A 25,969-nucleotide genomic window follows, 5' to 3' on the forward strand; every position below is an offset into this window, starting at 1 on the left:
CCTCTTATTCCAGCGTTAGAGATGTTTAAAAAAATATACTACAGAGGTATTGGGTGTTCACCTTGAGGGTTTTCCACCCATTACCAAAACTCAATATATTTCAGGTACTCGAACAGGAAGAGTACCTATTCCTCCTCAATCTGAACTAAATCTAACTGACTTTCTTGAGAACTCTATGGAAGTCATAACAGAAAGAACAACACTGTTGGCTACATTTGCTCTGGAGTTAGATCGAAATAACATATTTAGACTTTACCTCTGCCACATGAACTCACTATTCCTGGAATCAAAAGTACAGATTTTTCTGGATCTTTCGAGAGACACACAAAGAAGAAGAAAAGAGTTTCTGTCACTAAAAGCGAGAGTTCTTCGAATAGGAGGGACTTTCCTTTTAAAATTTCCCTGTAAATGCAATGTTTCTATGAATTCCACAAATTATATGTTTTTTGACCCAGGAAAATTGGTAGAATTTATTTCCTCTAAAAAGTAATGTTGTAACAGTTCTTGATCGTTGCGCTTAGTCTCGGCTGTGTCACTCAGGTTCCCTCTGCTCTAGTTTGTAATTATTTCATTCAATTTATTGAGCTTAAAATTTAAATTTCCTAGATCTTGGATCAGTTATTGTGGACTAAATAATTAATATTTGTTTTGCCTATTAGGATTTAACCTTCTGTTTATTTTCTTAAATTCAAATTTATGTTATATTGCATAAATGTAAATGTGAAATTGTATAAATAAATAAAAAGGGAATTGAATCAAATAAAATAAACATTCTACATGAAACAGATAGCAGCGAGCATGTGTGAAGGGAAGGAGTATTCTTGTAGGGCTGTACTACTGCCCGCCAGGACAGAATGAACTGACAGATGAAGAAATATTTACAGAAATTAGGAAAGCTGGCAAATTGGGCAACAGTATAATAATGGGTGATTTCAATTACCACAACATTGACTGGATAAATGCAAGAGCTGGACTTGGGGGTGATTGTGTCTGATGACCTTAAGATGGCCAAACAGGTAGAAAAGGCGATGCTCAAAGCCAGAAGGATACTCACGTGCATAAGGAGAAGGATGACCAGCAGGAAAAAAGAGGTAATAGTGCCCTTGTAAAGACTCTGGTGAGGCCGCACTTAAAGAAAGATATAAACAGGATGGAGTCGGTTAATAGAGTGGCTACAAAATTAGTCAGCGGTCTCTGTCATAAAACATATAGGGATAGGCTAATGAACCTCAACATGTATACTCTGGAATAAAAGAAAACAACAGGGCAATCGATCTGCAAACTCCAAGATGGAAAACACGCAAAGCAGATACGTATAAATTTTTTTTTTTTAAATATAGATCATAATATAGTTAGCAAGCCCGACACAGGCCGTGTTTCGCCCAACTAGGCTGCATCAGGGGCTAATAAATATCTGTATGATCATATAATTTTCACTCAAAAATCTATTTGTTAAACTCACAATTATGCAGTGGAAGATTGCACACCTTAACAGATAGCACTTTGAAAGGAAGGATCATTCAAAAACCTTGAGTCGACATTTGCCGCAATAAGACTGTGAATCTTCCACTGCACAATTGTGAGCTCAACAAATAGATTTTTGAGTGGAAATTATATGATCATACAGATATTTATTAGCCCCTGATGCAGCCCAGTTGGGCGAAACACAGCCTGTGTCGGGCTTACTAACTATATTATGATCTATATTTAATTTAAAAAATGTTATACGTATCTGCTTTGCGTGTTTTCCTACTCTGGAATAAAGGCAGGAGAGAGGGGATATGATAAAAACGTTTAAATATCTCAGTGGCGTTAATGTACAAGAGGTGAGCCTTTTTCAAATGAAGGAAACCTCTAGAATGAGAGGACATAAGATGAAGTTAAGAGGAAATAGGCATAGGACAAATCTGAGGAAATACTCTTTCATGGAAAGGGTAGTGAATGCGTGGAATGGCCTCCCGGTGGAGGTCGTGGAGATGAGGACTGTATCAGATTTTAAGAAGGTGTGGGACAGACACAAAGAATCTCTTAGGAAAAGGAGGAGTTAGTGGTTACTGAGGATGGGAAGACTGGATGGGCCATACGACCCTTATCTGGCGTCATATTTCTATATGTCATTGTTTCTACATCAGGGAGTGCCAGGGAGATAAAATTCCTAGATGTAATAAACGACTGCTTCATGTAGCAACTGGACCAGGAACCAACAATAGGGGGAGTCAATTTAGGTCTAGTCCTTGGTGGCATACAGGGCACAGTATGAGAGATAACTGGGAAACAGTGATCCTAACATGATCAAGTTTGAGCTACTATCTGGAATGAAGCCACAAAGGAAATCTACTGTAGCAGCATTTAATTTTCGAAAGGGCGACTATAATAAAATGAGGAAAATGGCTAAAAAAGAAGCTAAAAGGAACTGCTGCAAAGCTTAGGACACTAGCAGGCTCATTTTCGAAAGAGAAGGATGCCCATCTTTCGACAAATCGGAGGATGGGCGTCCTTCTCATAGGGTCACCCAAATCAGTATAATCGAAAGCCGATTTTGGACGTACCCAACTGTTTTCCGTTGCAGGGATGACCAAAGTTCACGGGGGCCTGTCGGAGGCGTAGCGAAGGCGGGACTTGGGCGTGCCTAACACATGGACGTCCTCGATCCATAATGGAAAAAAAAGGGCGTCCCTGACGAGCACTTGGACGACTTTACCTGGTTCTGTTTTTCTTACGACCAAGGCACAAAAAGGTGCCCAAACTGACCAGATGACCACTGGAGGAAATCGGGGATGACCTCCCCTTACTCCCCCAGTGGTCTCTAACCTCCATCCCACCCTCAAAAAACATCTTTAAAAATATTTTGTGCCAGCCTCTATGCCAGCCTCAAATGTCATACTCAGGTCCATCACAGCAGTATGCAGGTCCCTGGAGCAGTTTCAGTGGGTGCAGTGCACTTCAGGCAGGCAGACCCAGGCCCATCCCCCCACTACCTGTTACACTTGTGGTGGTAAATATGAGCCCTCCAAAACCCACCATAAACCCACTGTACCCACATCTAGGTGCCCCCTTCACCAATAAGGGCTATGTTAGTGGTGTACAGTTGTGGGTAGTGGGTTTTGGGGGGGGGGGTTGGGGGGCTCAGCACACAAGGTAAGGAAGCTATGTACTTGGGAGCAATTTATGAAGTCCACTGCAGTGCCCCCTAGGGTGTCCGTTTGGTGTCCTGGCATGTCAGGGGGACCAGTGCACTACGAATGCTGGCTCCTCCCATGACCAAAGGGCTTGCATTTGGTCGTTTCTGAGATGGGTGTCCTTGGTTTCCATTATCGCTGAAAATCAGAAACGACCAAGTCTAGGGACGACCAAAATTTCAAGATTTGGGTGTCCCCGACCATATTATCGAAACGAAAGATGGACATCCATCTTGTTTCGATAATACGGGTTTCGCCGCCCCTCCATCGGGACGTCCTCAGCAAAACTTGGGCATCCCTTTCGATTATGCCCCTCTAAGGGGTCCTTTTACAAAGGCACACTAGCGTTTTTAGCATGTGTGTTAAATGCTAAATGCTAGAGATGTCCATATATAATATTCTTCCAGGGACAAGATGTGAGAATTCAACTTCCATAATGGTTTGTGATTGGAAGTTGGTGAATGAATTTGAATTTCTAAGGTTATTGCAGAGTCGTCAGAGAATGCTAGAGGTTCCATACCTGCTTTGGAGACAGAGGTTAATAAGCTATTAGATATCAGAAGATAATCAATTCTTGAATAGTTGAAAAAAAGAGTAGTCTCTAGTGTCCAGATGTAACTGTCTCCAGGGATCTAGAAGGTGATAATTGCCTGTTAGAGATTGTAGGGATAATAAAGAATTTTAAGAAGCTTTGAACTTCACCTTTTAGACTGATTTCCTGGAACACGACTCTTCCACTTTTTTTTTTTTTTTGTCTCTCTTTGTATGAAAGGCAGCCATCTGGGTGTATGAGAAAAATTACTTGAAACATACTGGGGCTCATTATTGAGTAATAATGTAGAGATTGAAACCAGACAACTTTTAAATATATTGATAATATCAGAGGTAGCAAGTTGAAAATATGTATGATTCTATACCATAGTGCCAGAGAACGTGGTGAAGGCGGTTAGCTTGGCAAAGTTTAAAAAGGGGTTAGACGGTTTGCTAAAGGACAAGTCCATAAACCGCTACTAAATGGACTTGGGAAAAATCCACAATTCCGGGAATAACATGTATAGAATTTTTTTACGTTTGGGAAGCTTGCCAGGTGCCCTTGGCCTGGATTGGCCGCTGTCGTGGACAGGATGCTGGGCGCGATGGACCCTTGATCTTTTCCCAGTGTGGCATTACTTATGTGCTTATGTAAGACGTATATAATAAAGCTAACAACAGTGAAAAGAGCCATATAACTGGTTCAACATGGATAAAAAAAATTCCAGATGGGGAGAGAGGAGTACAAACTAGCAATGGTTCTCCTCAAAGAATCCTCCCAAGGGAATAAATATATTTATTAAACAGCTTGGTTAAGTAAATGTGTAATAAGGTGAACAAAGAGTTCAGTATACATGCTGCTGGTAGTGAGTAAACCAGGGGCGTAGCCACGGGTCCAGGCCCAGCCACTTTTGCTCCAGGCCCGCCCAGCCTCTTCTGCCTACTCTCCCCGTCCGCGTAGTCTGCTCACTTTTACTGCCCTAAAGCGCCGTTCTCCCTCCAGCACCGGCGATTCCCATAGCCAGCCTTCTGCCAGCACGCGTCGTCGGGGCCTCTTCTCAGGCACGTCCCGCCTATTCTGCAACTTCCTGCGTCCCACCTTTGATGGGTTACAGAGTAATAGGGGAATTTGAAAGTACTGGATCTTTTCTTAATATTTTTCCTTTATTCTCCTTTGTTATGAGAATTGGAACTACTAATTGTAGTGGACTTGAACTGAATAATTTCTGGGGAGGGGAGGTTTCATGATAGCATTGTGCCTATTTTTGTACAAGTTTAGCTTAATTTGTCTTTATTTGAAATTTCACAAATAAAAAATGTTCTAAAAATGGAATAATCTTATCAATGGGGTGGAGCTAGGGTGGGGGAGAAACAAGGGTGGGGGCAGGGCAAGGGTGGGACGGGGCTAGGATGGGGCCCCACCAAATTGGTCTGCACAGGACCCTGCACTTGCTAAGAACGGCCCTGACTATTTGAAAATATTTATTTCAATCACTAATCAAATATAATGCATATAAATACTATCACTCTTCCTTCAGTCATACCAATCGCCCATGACATTCATTCACTCACCTTACTAAACATCCTTATCTAATCAGTAAAGTCAAATCTAAGTCCATTATCGTCTTATCCAAAAATCAGCAAAACAGCTAGTGGGTTAATCAAAGAAAACCCCCCACGATTAACATGTCCACGCACTGAAAAATTATAGTCAGTTGAAAACTTCCAGACCCAAATACTTCATGTAGATCACAGGGTAGTTCGCTGAAATCCTTCAAAAGACTGGACTGGGAGATATCTCTATAACGAAACAAGTTCAGATCAAGGGCAAGATGCACTAAACGAGCCTTTAACGAAAACGTTTTTAACCCTGGCATGTATTAAAGCCCAATTTCCGATGACGGTAGCAGCAAACAAAAACGGAATGCAGATGAGCAAATTGTGTAGAAACCCTATTGAAATGAGATGCATCAAAGTTTACCGCTTGCCCTAACGTTGCTCATCTTCCAATGTGGTATATATCATTCAGTGTAAAAAATGTAACGAAGGATGCTATTTTGGAGAAACAGGCCAGATGCTTAAGACAAGATTCAATTTACATAGACATCATATGAACAATACTGGTGCCAGCAGGGTTCCCACGCCTGTTGGTCAACATTTTACAGGACCAGGACACTGCACCAGTGACTTCACAGTGAGAATCCTCAAAGGTAACTTTAAAACCATACAAGAACGTAAGACCTTTGAAGTCAGAATGATTGAATATTTTAACACCCAACAGAAAGGACTTAACAAGGATCTGGGGTTCCTAGCCCATTATAAACCATAAAGCTGTATGTCTCTGTTGATCACCCTCCCCTCACCTATCCACACCCACCCTGTTAGAATATCAATGATATGCTTTGATGTCCCCATGCATACTTCCTACCCACCCCCCTCCTCCCACCCTGTCAGACTGTCATAGTAATGCTTGAATGTTTTCACTTATATACACTGTCAGCTAGCACATTTGCTTATTTCCGATCTGACGAAGAAGGGCAACCTTCGAAAGCTAATCAAGAAATGTATTATGTCCAATAAAAAAGGTATCATCTTATTTTCTTTTCCATGTTTTATTTTGTTTGATTTCTATTGATAACCTTAAGAGTGGACTAACACGGCTACCACACTCCTCTACCTAACGTTGGAAAACTCCGGGAAAGCTAACGAGAGGTCTGTACCTCTCGTTAGGGCTGCCCGGCTTAAAAAAGTAAAATGTTTAAAAAAAAAATCACGGGGGGGACAAAAATGCTCGTCAGGAGTGTCCTTTATGGATAGCCTTGCCCCCCCTGCCCCGCCCGAGGTTGCCGCTGCTTCCCGCTCCCCCCTGCATTAAAAAATCATAAATTTAGGCAGCCCTGGCAAATGTAAAAAAAAAAGGATCGGGAGGGGGCAAAAACGCTCGTCAGGAGCGTTCTTTATGGACGGCGTTGCCCCCCCCCCCGCCCGAGGTCGCCGCTGCTCCCCGCTCCCCCCTGCATTAAAAAATCAAAACTTTAGGCAGACGAGGGCGGGACCAAGAGGAATGGAGGGACATCCAAAGATGCGATGCAATCAGCTGTTCTTCCCCGTGCTGTGCAATGCCTTCACACAGAGGTGAGAGCCTGGTAAGACGGAGGGGGGCCTGGTGGAGGGGGGGAGCGGCAGCGACGTCCTCAGAGGGGGCAGCGGGGGCGGGGCACGGGGGCGAAGGATGGCGGGAGGCGGAGCTGAGGAGAAAGAGAGGAAAGGTGGGGGGCCGGGGCTACCTAATGTTTTGATTTTTTAATGCGGGAGGAGCGGGGAGAAGCGGGGAGCTGCGGCGACCTCGGGCGGGGCGGGGGGGCAAGGCCGTCCATAAAGGACGTGTTTGTTTTGGGTTTTTTAAAAAACGTTTGTGGCATGCACAGAGCAGCCAGCGTAACGCTTGGCTGCTCTGCGCATGCTTTACGGGCCGATTACTGACGGTTTTAACGAAGGGTTAGTGAATGCAAGTGAGCTGCAACTAGGGTTACCATTTTCTGTCCTCTGAAAAAGAGGACACATTTTGTGTCCTCTGAAAAAGAGGACACATGTCACGCCCCTACCCCACCACGCCTCATGCCCCGCCCCACCACGCCCTCTTCGGGTCCTCGTTCCGCCCCCTATTCCCCGCCCCCCCGTCAAATAGTCCCCTCCCCCGTCACATAACCCCCCCCCCCCCCCACTTACTATCTAGCCCTGGTGGTCTAGTAGCGTCTTCTCTTCGGGGCAGGAAATAGCCCCCTCTTTCCTGCCCGGAGCGCTGCCTGCCCTTGCCTGCTGCATCCTCCTCGGTCTGGCTGGGGATTCCAAATGGCCACCGAGCGTTGAAGCGGCCTCGTGAGAGTTCAACTCTCAGCGGCCATTTTGAATCCCCAGCCAGACCGAGAAGGATGATGGACAGGGGAGGCAGCGCTCCGGGCAGGAAAGAGGGGGCTCTTTCCTGCCCCGAAGACGTCACTAGACCACCAGGGAACATGGTAAGGAAGGGGAGGGGACGGGAGACCAGACCCACGGCTCTGATCGCCCGCCCACGCCCACCGCACGCACGCACCTGCCCATGCCCGCGCCTTGTCCAGAAATCCGGACAAACGTGGGCGCGGGCAAAATCCGCCGGACGCCCCGGACATGCCCTCAAAAAGAGGGCATGTCTGGGTAACCCTAGCTGCAACGAGCAGCTCATTTGCATTCCCTTTCCTTCGAGCATGGCCGTTCCGTACCGATTCGTTATGGAATTCGGTACGGAATGGCTCTAACGAGGACTTTTGTGCATCTTGCCCCAAATCCTCAAAGCTACCGTAGTTGTCTGGTCACATGGTGCGTGAAGTTCCTCAGCTGGACAAGCCAACAAGTTCATTACTCAATTGTTCACCAATGCGGGGCCTCAGTTTGATATCAAGAGGAACAATAAAATCCCTATGGGAAAAAATTACATTCATAGCACTCCCATACGTAGCACTCCCATACATCCTATATAATAATTCTCACCTCCAACAGTCTGAGGCTGCCTGGAACAGCCAGAGCTGCTCAGGAAAGTGGAGTAGATAAAAGTGATGTCATTCTTGAAGTGCCACTGATTGGCTGCTATGACATGCTGCAGGACGTTCAATAGACAGAAGTGGAAGTGAACAAAGCAAGTCTATTACTTACCATAGACTTGCTTTGGTTAATCTCTGATTCCACTCCCCAAAGCAGCCGTCATTCCTATACACTCAAAATAAAAAGGAAACCTAGGAGCTGCTTCTCATTGCCGTTTTTACAGCTGTTTCCACTGGACAAAAGGAGGGGGGAGACACACAGACCCTGCAACTGGGAGGGGGGAGGGGGACCCTGCAACTGGGAAAAAGGGAGGGGGGACCCTGCAACTGGGAAAAAAGGAGGAAAAGATGGAGGGGGGACCCTGCAACTGGGAAAAAGGGAGGATGGGAGGAGGGGGGGACCCTGCAACTGGGTGGAAGGGAGGGAGGGAGGGAGGGAGGGGGGGGGGACACCCCTGCAAATGGGAGACATACCGGGGGGGAAGACCCTGGAACTGGGAGAGAGGGGGGAACCTGCCACATACTCTCATTCTCACACACACACTCGCACCCAGTCTTACTCTCTCTCTGTCACACACACACACACTCGCACATTCACACTCTCTCAAACATACACACTCCGAGGAAAACCTTGCTAGCGCCCGTTTCCTTTAAAACAGAAACGGGCCTTTTTTACTAGTCTATTATATAAGTTCAAATTATTAACTCAACCTCAACATCACGCAATACTAATTTAAAGCTGCTTACCAGAGGGATAAAATCCAAAACTCGCCCACAACACATGCCAACCTATGGCAGGAATACACTAACAAACTGCTTCCCGGTTTACATGGAGAGCAAATACATCCCAACATGTAATCAATAGAAATAATTTAAAAATTCATAACAGGGTTAACTTATGTTGTGGCACAAGTGTGTGTTACTGGAGGAAAAAGCCTCGAGAAAACTCCTCTTATATGCAAACTAATGCTTTAATCGGAGTTGGACTTCCTCATCATCGGCTAAAAAAACCTCCAGATGTTGCAAGTTGAACAATAAAGCTTTTCTACTTAGCTTTTTATGTCCTTCAATGGTCTTGATCTTCGCGTCTAGACTACAGACATTGGCTGTGAACGTTGGCTGTGATCTACGGCGGCCAGCATTTCGAATCCTATCTGCATCAGGATCACACGCCAAGTTTTCTCCGCTCAGTATAGCTTTTTCCTCCAGTAACACATCACTATGTGATTTATTATAACAGGTGGGGTAAACATATTTAACCTCAAAATCAGTCATATACAAGCAAGCTATGGATGGAGCTCCTTTCACACCCATTGCAACTCCCTTAGCTTGAACAAAAAAGTGCTGCTGAAATTCAAAATAATTATGACAAATGACATAGGTAAGCAGTTCACTAAATACTCTGATCTTGTGGGGCTGGTATAGCCACCCTTTGAAAATAATGGCATGCCATATCAACCGCCTGAATTTGAGGAATATTAGTGTACAACGCTACCATGTCAAGTGTAACCAAGAAGACACTGTCACTCTCAGCGAGCTCCACTGCATCCAATAACTGAATAAAATGCATCAAACTCCTCACATAAGATATAGCATGAGTCACAAAAGGACAAAGAATCATGTCTATACATTGAGATAGCAGTTCCAAAACCGAACCACGTGTACACACAATGGGTAACCCCAGAGGGTTCATCAAAGATTTATGTACTTTGAGTATATATTTAAGGAATTTTTGGACTTGTGCAACATAGAAACCAATATCCTTTATGGAAAAGAATTCCTTCATGTACCGCTTGAACAACGCAAGCTGTGATACTCTGTTGCAATTCATGTGTAGGATCATAATCAATAGCCCTATAAAATTGCCCTAGTTGTAATTGTTGCATCCCATCCTCAACATATTTAACTCGGTCCATAACAACTGTAGCCCCTCCTTTATCCACTCTTTGAATAATTACAGAGGTATTATTGGTTAGTTCCTGTAGACATTGCTGTTGACTCCGGGACAAATTAGTTCTCCTATTCAAACTAGACCATTCTAACCCCCCTGGGGTGACCCACTGTGTGTACACATGGTTCGGTTTTAGAACTGCCCGGTGCTAGCATGGCTCTCCTGCTCCCATGTGCCGCAGAGAAGAATTATCACGCTATCACATCAACTCTGCTCTGCCAGTCACCGGTCCTTCTTCCTGCTGCGTCCCACCTCCTGTGTGAAGTACTTGCAGTTTGGACGAGGCAGGAAGAAGGACCTGTGGCTGGCAGAGTTGATGTGACAGCATGATAATTCTTCTCTGCGGCACATGGGAGCAGGTCTGGGGGGGGGGGGGGCTGGCCTGGGGGAGCCCAAGGAGGTGTTTGCCCCGGGCCTGGCTTTATCTGTCGGCAGCCCTGGTACTATCCAGTTAAGTGCCACTGAATTGTAGCAGATAGCCCTGTACAAGCAATTTATCTGGCCAGGAGCATCTCTTGCCTGGTTAAACTTCTTTGAATATTGACTCCATTGTGAATAGTTGAAAATTTAAGCTTATTTCTTTTATAACCTTAGGACAGAGAACATCCCATAGAGCAGTTTCATGCAGAAAGGGACCGAGAAGCAGGATATCATATTGTCACATCTGGGTGACGTCATTCGACGGAGCTCTCAGTGGAGACCAGGGGCAGAGTGACCGTGATCTGGGCCCAGGGAAGTGAAGGTCATTGGGCCCCCCCTGGCCGCTGCCTCCCCCACTGCCACTGCTGCTGCTGTTGCCCTCTTCCTGCACACTACAGCCCCTCTACCACCGCAGATGCTGCCCTCTTCCTGCACACTTCAGACCCCTAAGTCTTAGTGGGCCCTCTCCGGTCCTACCTTGAATGGCTCTGGTGGTTTAGTGGCTTCTTTGGGGGTAGTTTTTGGGCTGCGGACAGTTTGTAGAGTACTAGGGCAATATACAGAGTGATGGTATATTTTGTGGAGAAAGGGTAATTTCAGGGTGGTGGGCCAGTTTTGGGACTGGATGCAGTTTGTGGGGTGGTGGGATAGTTGCAAGGAGGTAGTTTTGGGGAATGGGACAGTTTTCCAAGTGGTGAGGAAGATACAGGACATAGCTTTGGGAGCGAGGCAGCTTGTGGGGTGGTAGAGCAGTTGCAGGGCTAGTTTTTGGGGTGGGGCAGTTTGTGGGGTAGTGGGATAGTTGGGGTGGGGTAGTTTGCAAGTAGTGGGACAATTGCAGGGGGATGTTTTTGGGATGATGACAATATGTGGGGTGGAGGGGAAGTTTACAGGATGGTAGATATTTTGGGGGAGTGGGGCAGGGGCATTTTGGTAAGGTGAGGGCAGTTATAAGGGGTGGTTTTAGGGGTCATGGCAGTTTGGGAGAGTAGAAAACAAAGAGAGGCAGTTTGAAAGGTGGAATTACCTACCTGCTTTGTTTCACTGTATGTATGTTTCTATGTTACAGAAGCTGGAATTCCTTCTCCCATAGGTTATCAATAGAAATCAAACAAAATAAAACATGGAAAAGAAAATAAGATGATACCTTTTTTATTGGACATAACTTAATACATTTCTTGATTAGCTTTCGAAGGTTGCCCTTCTTCGTCAGATCGGAAATAAGCAAATGTGCTAGCTGACAGTGTATATAAGTGAAAACATTCAAGCATTACTATGACAGTCTGACAGGGTGGGAGGATGGGGGTGGGTAGGAGGTATGCATGGGGACATCAAAGCATATCATTGATATTCTAACAGGATGGGTGTGGATAGGTGAGGGGTGGGGTGATCAACAGAGAAATACAACTTTATGGTTTATAATGGGCTAGAGACCCCAGATCCTTGTTAAGTCCTTTCTGTTGGGTGTTAAAATATTCAATCATTCTGGACTAACACGGCTACCACACTTCTCCCATAGAAATGCATTGGGCCATGGGGTTGGGTGGGGGGTGTGGTGAGGAGCGAGGAGCCTTCTTTCTTTGGAATCCACATCAGATTTGGCCCATTTTCAAATTGAAACTGTATTTTTACCATGTTTTCCAACATGCCAAATTTCACCCCAGCTCATGAGAAGAAAATTGTGATTGCCATGTTAGTCCACTTGGATATGTGGAAATAAGATTCAGTCAGTTGTAGGAGATACCTCTTTATTGGACTAATATAATATATCTCTGTAACCCTTGAAAGCTATAAAACATACATTGTTAATCCAGTAACTTCATTGTTGACCCTTTTTTCCACATATCCCATTCTGACCTCGAAGTGCTCTGCCCTCTTTCACACCAACCTATTCCCAGCATAGTCTGGGAAAGGTGAGCCACAGGTCATCCAGAAGGACATTGACCGAGTGCAGTGGCCTCTACCTCCTGTGTCAGCAGCTTGTGCCCTATGAAAAGTTAGGTAGGCAGGGATGCCCCTTGAACAAAGAGCTAGAAGTTCTCCTTAGCCAAGCCAATAAGGATTTCCAGTTTCCCTGTGGGCCACTTGTCAAAGAAAAAGGGTTAATATTGGAATCTACGATGATTAAATATCACCAAAATAATTGTATTTTCTAGGGCGGTGCCTATTTCTTCCTGGAGCACGTGATTGGACATGCTTCCAGCTGGACCTTCTTCTTCCAACAGATCTTGGACCCCACCTGGCAGCGATTATTTGATGGGTGCCACCTGATGCGAAAATCGTGGCGGAACCTGGAACAGGCTGGCTTCACAGAGCTGAAACTACAGCACATAACACTTCCAATTATGCTGAACGCAGCCAATCCTACTGTCCTTGGATATGCTGTTAAATAATTTCATATCTTTTCTTGCTTTAAAGCTGGGAACCAGAAGCTGGGGGAAAGAATGAAGGAGTGAGGAGGAGAAAGTGGTAGAGAAAAGCTTCCCTTTTGCTAGCTTAGTTTTCATTTTCTAGTAATCATAGCAACATAGTAAATTACAGCAGATAAAGAACAGCATAGCCAGGGCCACTGCAAGATTATTGGGCGGCCTAGGTGAACTTCAGCCTTATGACCCAATTAACTTTCAGTTCCCTAGAGGCCACTGTTGCCTCCCTCCACAGTTTTGATAATTAAACTCTACAATCATGGGTGCTGTATAAAAATTCTCTAAAAACACATAATCAAACATCATGTTTTTAAATATTAAACTTTTTTTCAAGTAACAGTACATGGAGATGTTTTTTTTGAGTTTGCGTGGCTGTGAAGATTATTAGTTTGCTTTGACTGCAGCTGATCTTTGCTTCCCCCTAAAAGTTACTGCCCTAAGTGATCCCCTAGTGTTACCTAATAATTGAGCCTGCCCTGGGCATAGCCCACCTTATCCTGCTCCGTACATATTAACCCCCTCTATGCCTTTGCTTACATCTATAATTGCTAAAGGTCAGGATGCCTGGAAGGGAGACTTCCAGTTTCAGGTGTACTTTTGCATATACCTGGAAAAAAACAATCTTACGTGTGAAAATATATTCAGTGCTGTCTTCAAAGGATGCAAAACATTCCCCTGATGTCAATACCACAAGAGCTGAATACACATGCAGTTAGCTGCAGTATATCCCTTTCAAAAATATATGAATGAAAGGGGGTTTGCAAAAACTAAGATTTGTGCTACATTTTCATCAACATTTTCTACGAAGGGTTGGAAAAAGGGAAATCTGTGTAAGTAGAATTTTGTCACTAATTCTTAACATAGGGGAATAGCCTCACTTTTAGAAAGAAATTATTTTCTCTTCTCCGCTGATAGCTACAAGACTTAAAACATACAAGAAGGAAAGGAATTATTAGATTCTCTAGTTGCTGCAGTATGAATGGTAAAATTATGTATAATCATACCTGATAATTTTCTTTCCATTAATCATAGCTGATCAATCCATAGACTGGTGGGTTGTGTCCATCTACCAGCAGGTGGAGATAGAGAGCAAACTTTTGCCTCCCTATATGTGGTCATGTGCTGCCGGAAACTCCTCAGTATGTCGATATCAAAGCTCCATCCGCAGGACTCAGCACTTAGAGAATTACACCCACGAAGGGACACTCTGCCCAGCTCACCACCGCCGAAACGGGGGAGGGGAATTAACCCAGCTCATCCCCACACAAGTGGGGGAGGGGAATCCGTCCAGCTCATCCCCGCGGAGCGGGGGAGGGACACCACACCCGCCGATGCGGGGGGATCTGGCTTATCCTGCAACCGCAACCGCGGGAGGAGCTGACTGACCCTAACACCGCCGAAGCGGGAGGGGTACAAAGCTGCCCTACAGCCGCACGAAGCGGGAGGGAGTGCCGGCAGAATTTATGTCTCAATCCAGCCCCGTAAAACGGAGGGGAGAGGAATGCAGCAGCTCACTGTAACACAAAGTCGTCTCAACTCGAAGAATCTAAGTGAAAGAAGAACTTGAACACGAAGTCCTCCTGAAGTAACTGAAGGCTAAACTTGAACCTAAAATTCAACCAGAATATAAACAGTACAGATATCTGGGAGGGGCTATGGATTGATCAGCTATGATTAATGGAAAGAAAATTATCAGGTATGATTATACATAATTTTACCTTCCATATCATCAAGCTGATCAATCCATAGACTGGTGGGATGTACCGAAGCAGTACTCACCCAGGGCGGGACATAGAAATCCCTGACCTCAACACTGAAGCTCCAAACCGGGCCTCCGCCCGTGCAGCCACAGTCAAACGGTAATGCTTGGAGAATGTATGAGCCGAAGCCCACGTTGCCGCCTTGCATATCTCTTCCAAGGAGACGGATCCGGCCTCTGCCATCGAGGCCGCCTGAGCTCTCGTGGAGTGAGCCTTCAGCTGGATAGGCGGCACCTTCCCCGCGGCCACATAAGCTGCTGCAATGGCTTCCTGGACCCATCTTGCCACTGTAGGCTTAGCAGCCTGCAGACCCTTACGAGGACCTGCAAACAGGACAAACAGATGATCCGATTTCCGGAAATCATTGGTCACTTCCAAGTATCTGATGATGACTCGTCTCACATCCAGATATTCAAGAGCGGAGTACTCCTCTGGGTAGTCCTCCCTACGAAAGGAAGGGAGACAGAGCTGCTGATTCACATGGAAGCGAGAACCAATCTTGGGCAGGAAGGAAGGCACTGTGCGAATAGTCACTCCTGCCTCAGTGCACTGCAGAAAAGGCTCTCGACATGAGAGCGCCTGGAGCTCGGAAACTCTTCTGTCTGAAGTGATAGCCACCAAAAAGACTGCTTTCAACGTCAGGTCTTTCAGAGATGCCCTCGACAAGGGTTCCAAAGGCGGCTTCTGCAATGCTCTTAGCACCAGGTTGAGATTCCACGCAGGCACCACTGAGTGCAGAGGAGGGCGCAGGTGATTAACTCCCTTGAGAAAGCGCACCACATCTGGCTGCGAAGCCAGGGAAGCACCCTTCAGGCGGCCCCTGAAGCAAGCCAGAGCCGCTACCTGGACTTTAAGGGAACTGAGCGACAGGCCTTTCTCCAGACCTTCTTGCAGGAACGCCAACACTGAAGAAATTGGAGCAGTGAAGGGAGAAAGTGAGCCTGCTTCACACCATGCTGCAAAGATACGCCAAACCCTGGCGTAAGCAGTAGAAGTAGAGCGCTTCCTCGCTCTCAGCATAGTGGCGATTGTTGGATTATTTGTAGTAAATAATTAGCAGATTTTATACACACAGCTTCAGCTTTAGAAATGTTAATTTCTTTTCTTCATCTCTCTCACATACACCCCAGAATAATTCACTGCTGAGTCACTTTAAAGTTGAAGTAACAAAACATCTGTTTACTCACAGTTTGTAGTTAGATTATATTCAGACAGGCTTATATATACATTATACTATACATTTGGATTATCAGCTCTTTCCATGTGCTTAGATGGTAATGGATGCTCACACCATAGATCCTCAGCTTAGGAGAGATCATGAGCTCCATGTGCTGTTCCTAACCCCCACAGGAAGTTGCATGGATGTGACCTCTCAGAACAATTCACATCAGAGGTCACAGAGTAATCACAGAGAAAAAATTGGTGACAGACAATGCATGTAAAATACAATACATTATTCCAACAAACCCCTTCTCATGCATAACTGTCATGCAATTATTAATTCATACAAAGTCCAAGCTTTATTCGCAGATTCACAAAATGTTCTCTGGGTAACGGTTTGGTCATGATGTCAGCTGTCATCTCACTGGTGTGACAATAGTGTAGACTGATGACCCCTTCTTTCGCCAGCTCTCGCACGTTGTGATATTTCGTTGCGATGTGCTTGGTGCGTGACTGAACCTTGTCATTCTGTGACAGTCTGATGCAGCTCTGATTATCTTCCATTATCTGGATTGGTCTCTGTTCAGCTATTCCAAAATCCAGCAAAAGTTTTTCAATCCACATCAGTTCTCTGCATGCTTCTGATACAGCCACATATTCAGCTTCTGTAGAAGACAGACTCACAATACTTTGTTTATGACTGGCCCAAGAAATTTGTACATTTCCATACATAAACACATATCCACTTGTGGATTTATAATCAGAATGATCCCCTGCCCAATCTGAATCACAGTAACATATTAGTTTTGGATTACTATTGGCTGAAATCTTTAATTTACAATCAATGGTACCTTTTAAATACCTTACCATCCTTTTAACTGCAGTCCAATCTGATTTGGTAGGTGAGCTGACCCTTCTGCTCAAAATTCCTACTGCATTTGCTATATCAGCCCTGTATGTGGTAGTCAGATATAAAAGCTTACCTATGGCTGATCTATATTGGATGTTATCTGGTAAAGGTTCTCTTACTGTTTCATCCTTCAGAAAATCAGTGATCATGGGAGTGCTTACAACTTGGGCATCTTGCATACCTAAACTTTCAATAAGCTCGTTTATTTTCTGCTTCTGGCTTAGAAGATAAGAACCATCATTTTGTTTCTCAATTTCTATACCAAGATAGTATGACACATTACCAAGTTCTTTTATCTCAACATTCAGGTTTAAATATTTTACAATGTCCTTGTACTCTTGCTCACTTTCGCTTGCAATGAGCAGATCATCAACAAAAGCTAAAATATATGCATATTGTCCATTTCTGCACCTAGTGTACAAGCATTTATCTGCTTCACCTTGCTTAAATCCTAAATTTGTCAATATTTCATGCAATTTGTCATTCCAACATTTTGCACTTTGCTTTAATCCATAAAGACCTTTGTTTAATTTACACACTAGCTGTCTTTGTTTTGTATTTATGAAACCTGTTGGCTGTTCCATGTACAAGTCTTCAGTTATATCTCCATGAAGAAATGCTGTTTTCACATCAATGTGGTTGACTTGCATGCCTTTTGAGACTGCAATGCTCAGAAGTGTTCTAATTGTCGTGTGTTTCACTACAGGTGCAAACACTTCATCAAAATCTTCTCCATATTTTTGAAGATATCCCTTTGCGACTAATCTGGCTTTATATCTTTCCACTTTTCCTTGTGCATTCCTTTTTAACTTGAATACCCATTTGCATCCTATAGCTTTCTTGCCAGGAGGTAATTTTGTAAGAATCCAAGTATTATTTTTATCCAATGCATCAATTTCTTCTTGTGCAGCTTTACGCCATTCAGCAGCTTCTTCTGCTGGCATTTTATCAATCTCATCCCATGTTAAGGGCTCTTGAGCTTCTGCTGACTTTGTTAGGTAAGACAGTCTTGGGGGTGGAACACCTTTATTTTCCCTGGATGAGCGTCTGACAACAGGTTGGTCCGACCTTTCCGCATCCTCTAAATCTGAGAGTCCTTCTCCAATTGATTCCCCTTCTCCAACTGTACTGTCTTCTGCAATGATCCTTTCTGTGTCTGCTTCCTCTGCCTGTTCCTCGTTAGATACAGATGAGTTGCTTTCAGACATCTGCCTTGGTATGGCATTTATATACACTGGCATGTCTATTATGGTTCTAGTTTCATATTCTGGATGATAAGGCTCATCTGGGATAATCCAGCCTTTATCAACCCTTTTGTTTTCATCAAAATATGTAACATGTCTTATGCCAACAATGCCAGTTTTCAGATTCAAAATTCTATATCCTTTGTGTCCTGGAGCATAGCCAACTAAAATGCCCCTTTCTGTTGTGGAATCCAGCTTATGCCTTCTTTGCTTTGGTACATGAGCATATGCTGTACTTCCAAATGTTCTTATGTGTGACAGGTTTGGCTTCCTACCATGCCATGTCTCATGTGGTGTGCGCTCAGCGCCTTTAGTTGGCATTCTGTTTTGTAGGTACACTGCTGTGAGAATGGCTTCCCCCCATAGTCTTTTAGGGAGATTGCTATCTGACAGCATACACCTGGTCATTTCCACAAGTGACCTAAATTTTCTCTCTGCAACAGAATTTTGCTCTGGTGTATAAGCTACTGTTGTGATATGCTGAATGCCTTCTTGTTCTAGAAATGTGCGCATGCTTTGTGAAGTGAACTCACCACCATTGTCGGTCTGAAGAACCTTTGGTTTTCTTTCAAATTTATTGCTCACCATGGCTACGTATTTCTTCAGCATGTCTGTGACTTGACTTTTTTCTTTCAGCAAATAGGCCACACAGTATCTAGAGAAATCATCCAAGAATATTAGCACAAATCTGTTATTTCCCAATGATGGGATATTAAACGGTCCACATAAGTCACTGTGTATTAAGTCCAGTACTTTATTACTCCTATTTCCCGTGTATGCAGGAAATGAGGGTCTCACACCTTTTTGAGTAACACAGTCTATGCATTTCTCCATTTTACCAGTATCTGCACTGATTTGAATGCCTGTGGCTAGTTGCCCACTGTGAAGATCCTGGATCACCTTAAAATCACGATGTCCCAGGCGGCGGTGCCAGATTTCCAGACTACATTTACCATCATTCTTCCTTACTTGCGCCATATGTGAGGCTTCACCTGAAATGCTCAGTTTATAAATATCATTATGCATAAAAGCTTCAGCATACACTTCATCATTTTTAGAGATTGTGCACTTACTGTTTTCAAAATGAATCGCAAATCCCTTCTTATCTAATGTAGATACACTAAGCATATTGCAAACTGCTTGGGGAATATACAAGACATCACTTACAGGAATTTCTTTAACTTCATTAGACACTTTGCATTTTAAGAATCCAATGCCTTTTGCTTGGATCTGAGTAGTCCCTGCGTTTGCAGTTTTAAGAATACCTTCTTCTGGACACATTTCCTGAAAGAAATCCTTACAATTGGTTAAATGGCATGTGCTCCCCGAATCCAAAATCCAAGTACTTTCATTTGAATTATTATTTACCATAGTCAAAGATTTTTCTACCATTAGAAAGCTCTTATGTTTATCATTGCTTGGAAAATTCTTTTGTTCCATTGGCTTAGGTGAGCTAGAGGGGGTGTTTTGTGTTTCCTTACACCATTTAGATACATGTCCCTCCTTTCCACATGAATAGCAAATCAGCTTGCCCTTGGGTGGAGTTTTCCCATAGCTCCGCCTTCCTCTATTCTTTGCCAAGAAATTTGTTTCATTTCTCTCTGACTTGCTTTGAGAACACATCTCCTCAGAATCATTAATTATGCATTCCTGCCTCAGTTTTGATGCTGCCTGTTCAAAAGATTGCCCTTCAATGGCTTCATTTACAGATCTAAAAACATCAAACTTCTTTGATAGTGAGGTAAAAAGAAATGCTCTTTTCAATGCATCACACATGGGAATTCCAGAAAGTTCTAACTTTTGAAATGAAGACATAAGATGCATAATGTGATCATTACATTTACTTTTATCCCTTAATTTGGTTTCATTCAACTCTGCCAACCAAATTGGTTGCTGTTTTGCATATGTAGTTGCATACATAGTTCTCAGTTTATATAAAATGTTCTTTGGTGTATCTTTTCCCTCCACTAATATGGCTTGTTTCTCTGAGAGAGCTTCCAAAAACATGCACTTCACATAATAGTTTGCATTGTCCCATTCAGCCATATTTTCAGCTGTTCTGTTTTGGTCTAAGCATATATTTAATTTCTTTGCTTGAAGGAGACATCTGAATCTTAGTTCCCACTGCTGATAATTAAATTCAGTTAATTTAGGCACCTTGAGAGAGTAGAAAAATGGTGAATTTCCTCCCTCAGCCATTTCTTAGTCTTGCCTTCTGTTTGGTGTGTGGGGGGAGAGAGAGACAGACTGAATCTTTCTTTTAAAACTTAAGAGAAAAATGTGGCTTTTTTACTGCCTGGTAATATTTCTCTTCTTTTTCAATTCCTGGCCCTGGACCCATAACCCTTTTGTTGGATTATTTGTAGTAAATAATTAGCAGATTTTATACACACAGCTTCAGCTTTAGAAATGTTAATTTCTTTTCTTCATCTCTCTCACATACACCCCAGAATAATTCACTGCTGAGTCACTTTAAAGTTGAAGTAACAAAACATCTGTTTACTCACAGTTTGTAGTTAGATTATATTCAGACAGGCTTATATATACATTATACTATACATTTGGATTATCAGCTCTTTCCATGTGCTTAGATGGTAATGGATGCTCACACCATAGATCCTCAGCTTAGGAGAGATCATGAGCTCCATGTGCTGTTCCTAACCCCCACAGGAAGTTGCATGGGTGTGACCTCTCAGAACAATTCACATCAGAGGTCACAGAGTAATCACAGAGAAAAAATTGGTGACAGACAATGCATGTAAAATACAATACATTATTCCAACAGCGATGACCTTGTCTGAGAAGCCCTTCTTCCTCAGACGCTGCCGCTCAATAGCCAGGCCGTAAGACCAAAGGGAGAGGGATCCTCCATCACCACGGGACCCTGATGTAACAGGCCCTGCTCCACTGACAGCCGCAGAGGATCGTCGACTGAGAGCCTGAACAAGTCCGCATACCAGGGACGTCTGGGCCAATCTGGACCCACCAGGATTACCCTGCCGGGATGCTTTGCCACCCGGTCTAGCACCCTGCCCAACATGGGCCAGGGCGGGAACACATAGAGGAGCTCTTGTGTCGGCCACTGTTGGAGAAGAGCATCTACTCCCAGGGATCGAGGGTCCCGTCCTCTGCTGAAAAAGCGCGGCACTTGGCCATTGGCCGATGACGCCATCAGATCTAGGCTCGGCTGGCCCCAGCGCTTCGTGATGTCCAAGAACGCCTGAGCAGATAGTTGCCACTCTCCGGGCTCCAAGGTATGGCGACTGAGAAAGTCCGCCTTGACATTCATGACTCCGGCAATGTGGGCCGCTGAAAGCTGCTCCAGGTTCGCTTCCGCCCACTGGCAAAGATTCATAGCCTCCTTGGCTAGAGGGGCGCTCTGGTACCTCCCTGGCGGTTGATATAGGCCACAGCCGTGGCATTGTCCGACAGGACCCGTACAGGCTTCAACACGAGTACCGGGATGAACTCCAATAACACCAAGCGAATGGCTCTGAGTTCCAGGAGGTTGATAGACCACTTGCCTCTGCAGGAGACTAGAGCCCCTGCGCTGTCCTTCCCAAGCAGTGGGCTCCCCAGCCCATCAAAGAGGCGTCTGTCGTGACGACAATCCACTCCGGGGTCACCAGAGGCAATCCTGCAGACAACTTGTCTGTCTGCGTCCACCAGCTCAGCGCCTTGCGCACTGCTGGGTCCACGGGAAGGCGCACAGCATAATCCTCCGACATCGGAGTCCAGCGCAGCAGCAGAGATAGCTGTAGTGGTCTCATATGAGCCCTGGCCCAGGGCACTACTTCCATCGTGGCCGTCATAGAGCCCAACAGCTGCACGTAGTCCCAAGCCCGAATAGGAGAGGCTACTAGGAACTAGTCCACCTGAGCCTGAAGCTTGACAATCCGATTGTCTGGCAGGAACACTCTGCCCACTTGGGTGTCGAATCGAACTCCCAGATACACCAGGGACTGAGTCGGGCGCAGCTGGCTCTTCTTCCAGTTGATGATCCATCCCAGGGAGCTCAAAAGAGCAACTACCCGGTCCATAGCTTTGCCGCACTCTGCATAAGAGGGGGCTCGGATCAACCAGTCGTCCAGATAAGGATGGACTTGTACTCCTTCCTTTAGCAGGAAGGCCGCTATGACCCCCATTACTTTGGAAAAGGTCCGCGGAGCAGTAGCCAACCCGAAAGGGAGGGCTCTGAACTGGAAGTGTCGTCTCAGGACTGTAAAACGCAGAAAGCGTTGGAGAGGAGGCCAGATGGGAATATGCAGGTACGCTTCCTTGATGTCCAAGGAAGCCAAGAACTCTCCTGCCTTCACTGCCGCTATAACAGAGCGGAGAGTCTCCATGCGAAAGTGCCTCACTTTCCAGGCCCGATTGACCCCTTTGAGGTCGAGGATAGGCCGGACAGAACCTCCTTTCTTTGGAACCACAAAGTAAATGGAGTAACGTCCCTTGCCAATCTGATTTTTTGGCACCGGAACGACCGCACCCAGGCGGATCAGGTTGTCCAAGGTCTGCTGCACTACCACAGCTTGACCGGAGACTTGCAGGGAGAGAGTACAAACCCGTCTCTTAAGGGTTGGCAGAACTCTAGCTTGTAGCCGTCTCTGATGACTTCCAGCACCCACGCGTCTGAAGTTATAGTGGTCCACTCGCCCAGAAACGAGGACAGCCGTCCTCCAATCTGCACTGGGGCGTGGACCAAGGCCCCGTCATTGGGTACGAGACCCTGGGGGAGGACCGGAGGGAGCACCTCCGGGACGGCGGTCTCTGCGAAAGGAATGCTGCTTGGGGGAGAAATTCCTCTTGAAGGAAGAGGGGGCAGAGGAACCCGACTTGCCCGGGCGGTATGGAGGTATCGGGACGAGTACTAACCCGAGCCCTGACCTCTGGTAATTTCTTGCCCTTAGACGTGCCGAGATCGGTCACGATTTTGTCCAGCTTGACCCCAAAGAGCAGCTTGCCTTTAAAAGGCAATCTAGCCAGGCGGGATTTAGAGGCGTGGTCAGCAGACCAATGTTTCAGCCAAAGCCACCGCCGCGCAGAGACTGTCTGAGCCATGCCTTTAGCTGAGGCTCTCCAGACATCATACAGCAAGTCTGCCAAATAGGCTAAGCCCGATTCCAGGGCCGGCCAATCAGCCCTCAAGGAATGATCCGAGGGGGAAGCCCGCTGCACCATAGTCCGGCACGCCCTGGCCACATAGGAGCCGCAAACTGAGGCCTGCAAACTTAAAGCAGCTGCCTCCAAGGACGACCTTAAGGCCGCCTCCAATCTTCTGTCTTGGGCGTCCTTTAGGGCCGTGCCACCTTCCACCGGCAACGCCGTTTTCTTAGTCACCGCAGTGATTAAAGAATCCACGGTAGGCCACAGATAGGCCTCACGTTCACTCACAGCCAAAGGATAGAGGCGGGACATAGCCCTAGCCACTTTAAGGCTCGTTTCCGGGACATCCCATTGAGCCGCAATTAAGGTGTGCATGGCATCATGCACGTGGAAGGTTCTAGGCGGGCGCTTCGTCCCCAGCATAATGGCAGAGCCAACAGGGGCTGAGGGAGAGACGTCCTCCGGAGAGGAAATCTTCAAAGTGTCCATGGCCTGTAACAACAGGTTGGGCAAATCCTCTGGGCTAAAAAGCCGCGCTGCAGAGGGGTCATCCGCTCCATCCGAGCGGGGATCTATCTCCTCCAAGGAATCCGCAAAGGATCGTTGGGAGACCTCAGACACGCTGCCCTCATCTACATCGGAGGAGACAAAAGTCCTCCAAGGCCTGGAAATCAACCCGAGGGCGTTTACCTCTGGGAACCTCAACCTCTTTATCAGAAGAGGGAGCAGGGGCAGCGTTTTGCATGAGGAAAGCCTGATGCAGCAGCAAAACAAACTCGGGGGAGAAACCCCCCAGACTGTGCACTTCCGCAGCCTGGGCAACAGCCCTAGACGCACTCTCAACCGGCGCTCGCAATAGCGGGGGAGAGACATGCTGCGCATCCAAAATGGCGTCCGGCGCGAAACTCCGTGAAGGAGCCGCGCGGGAAGAACGGCGCTTAACTTTAGCCGCTTTTGTGCCGTCGCCCAAATTAAGGGCGTTCATGGCATTAATGTCTCCAACCTCAAGGGCGGCCCCGAAGAAGCCGTCCGAGCCGCGTGGCCGGCCAAGATGGCGGAGGCGAGGAGCTGGGGATGGGCGTTTATGGCGGGAAAAAACCGCCACGCCGGAGGAACGACCGGGACATTCATCGGTCACTAAACTATCACCCATCAAGGGCGAATCAGGTTGTAAAACCCCCGCATCCCCTCTAGAAGCGCTCCAGCGATCCGGGGAGCGACCCTTTGCGCCCTCGCCCTCCGACGCCATTGCCACGAGGAGAAGAATCGGGGAACCCCCTGCCCGCTATAAAAAGGTAAAATTACCTGCTTGCCGCTCCGAGCTGTAACGAACTGGTGTCCCAGTGAGTAGCTGCAATGAACGTTTAAAGAAACGTCGAATTAAACGCCTTTAAAGACGTTTAAAAATTTTTTTTTTTTTTTTTTTTTTTAAACGGAGCCAGCGGGAGGGGGGAGAAAAGGAGGGACCTGGCACCACCAGGTTTGCACTTGCTCAAAAGAGCCCTCAACCCCAGGCCTCAACAAAACCTAAGGATTAGGCTTGGAGGCCTAGCCAGAGCTGCTGCTGTGTGTGACCACCACCTGCTGAGATAGAGAACATACTGGGGAGTTTCCGGCAGCACATGACCACATATAGGGAGGCAAAAGTTTGCTCTCTATCTCCACCTGCTGGTAGATGGACACAACCCACCAGTCTATGGATTGATCAGCTTGATGATATGGAAGCAAGTTTTACAGTGATCCTCACCAGCTCCAGCATTGCAAACTTCAGTAGTATCTCTAGACAGAAATATTTGGTCTGGCAACAGAAAAGGCAAGCAAGGTATGAAAGGAGGCAAACCAAAGTGACATTTTTGCACATCTTGTCTAGTTTATTTATTTATTTATTTATTTACAGTAAAATTGCTATACCTTCTTTACTAACTTGCAGACCTAGGCGGTTTACAATCTATATAAAAGCATACAATATCAGAAAAAAAAAATAAAAAGAAATGTACTGTCAGAAAGGTAGGCCAGACCAACAGAACAACCAGATAGGAGATGCAGCGCAGACCCTGAGTGCCACATAACGCTGTACACTTGAACATGAAGAGACAGTCCCTGCTCGACAGAGTTTACAATCTAATTAAGACAAACAGGACATTCAGTGTCATTCGGATATTCAGTGTCAGACCCTGTCCGGGCTTCGGCACTAATTACCAGGGTTTTTTTTTGAACCAGCTAGCACATAACCGGTTAAGTCAATATTCAGAACTTAACTGGCCATGGCCTAGTACCCTGATGGCAAACCTATGACACGCGTGTCAGTACTGACACGTGTAGCATTTTCGGTGACACGCGGCCGCATGTGGCCTCATACAGAGAAGCAGCGGCGTTCCTTGCTGACACCCGGGGCGGATCGCGCGACCTCCCCCCCCCCCCCGGTGCATGTTTACCCGCTGGGGGGGGTGCCATGTGCGCTTCTATTGGCTCCCTCCGAGTCCTCCGCTCGTTCCCTCCCTGCTGCTCCCTCTGCCCCGCCTCCTGCACGGCCGTTAGGGGATCTTTGACCTCACTTCCGGCCGGCGGAGCAGAGAGCAGCGGAATGCCTTGGGGGACGCATCTCTGTGATCGCCATTACCAGCAACCACATAACCACAGCAACCATCATCCAATCTACTGTTCTGGGGTGTCGTGGATTTCTAATTGACCATCATTACTGAGA

The 25,969-nt window shown here is 46.0% G+C and overlaps 1 protein-coding gene across 1 annotated transcript in view; it reads left to right on the plus strand.

Annotated features, from left to right (window-relative positions):
- LOC115466792 (methyltransferase-like protein 7A) overlaps positions 1-13,370 on the plus strand; it is a 34,041-nt gene extending 20,671 nt beyond the window's left edge. Inside the window, exon 2 of the mRNA XM_030198311.1 lies at positions 12,815-13,370. Coding sequence (XP_030054171.1) covers positions 12,815-13,051 — 237 coding nt within the window. The 3' untranslated portion in view covers positions 13,052-13,370. The remainder of the gene's footprint in view (positions 1-12,814) is intronic.
- The last annotated feature ends 12,599 nt before the right edge of the window (positions 13,371-25,969 follow it).

Source organism: Microcaecilia unicolor, chromosome 3 (genome assembly GCF_901765095.1).
Source record: "Microcaecilia unicolor chromosome 3, aMicUni1.1, whole genome shotgun sequence".
In the NCBI taxonomy this organism is placed as follows: Eukaryota; Metazoa; Chordata; class Amphibia; order Gymnophiona; family Siphonopidae; genus Microcaecilia; species Microcaecilia unicolor.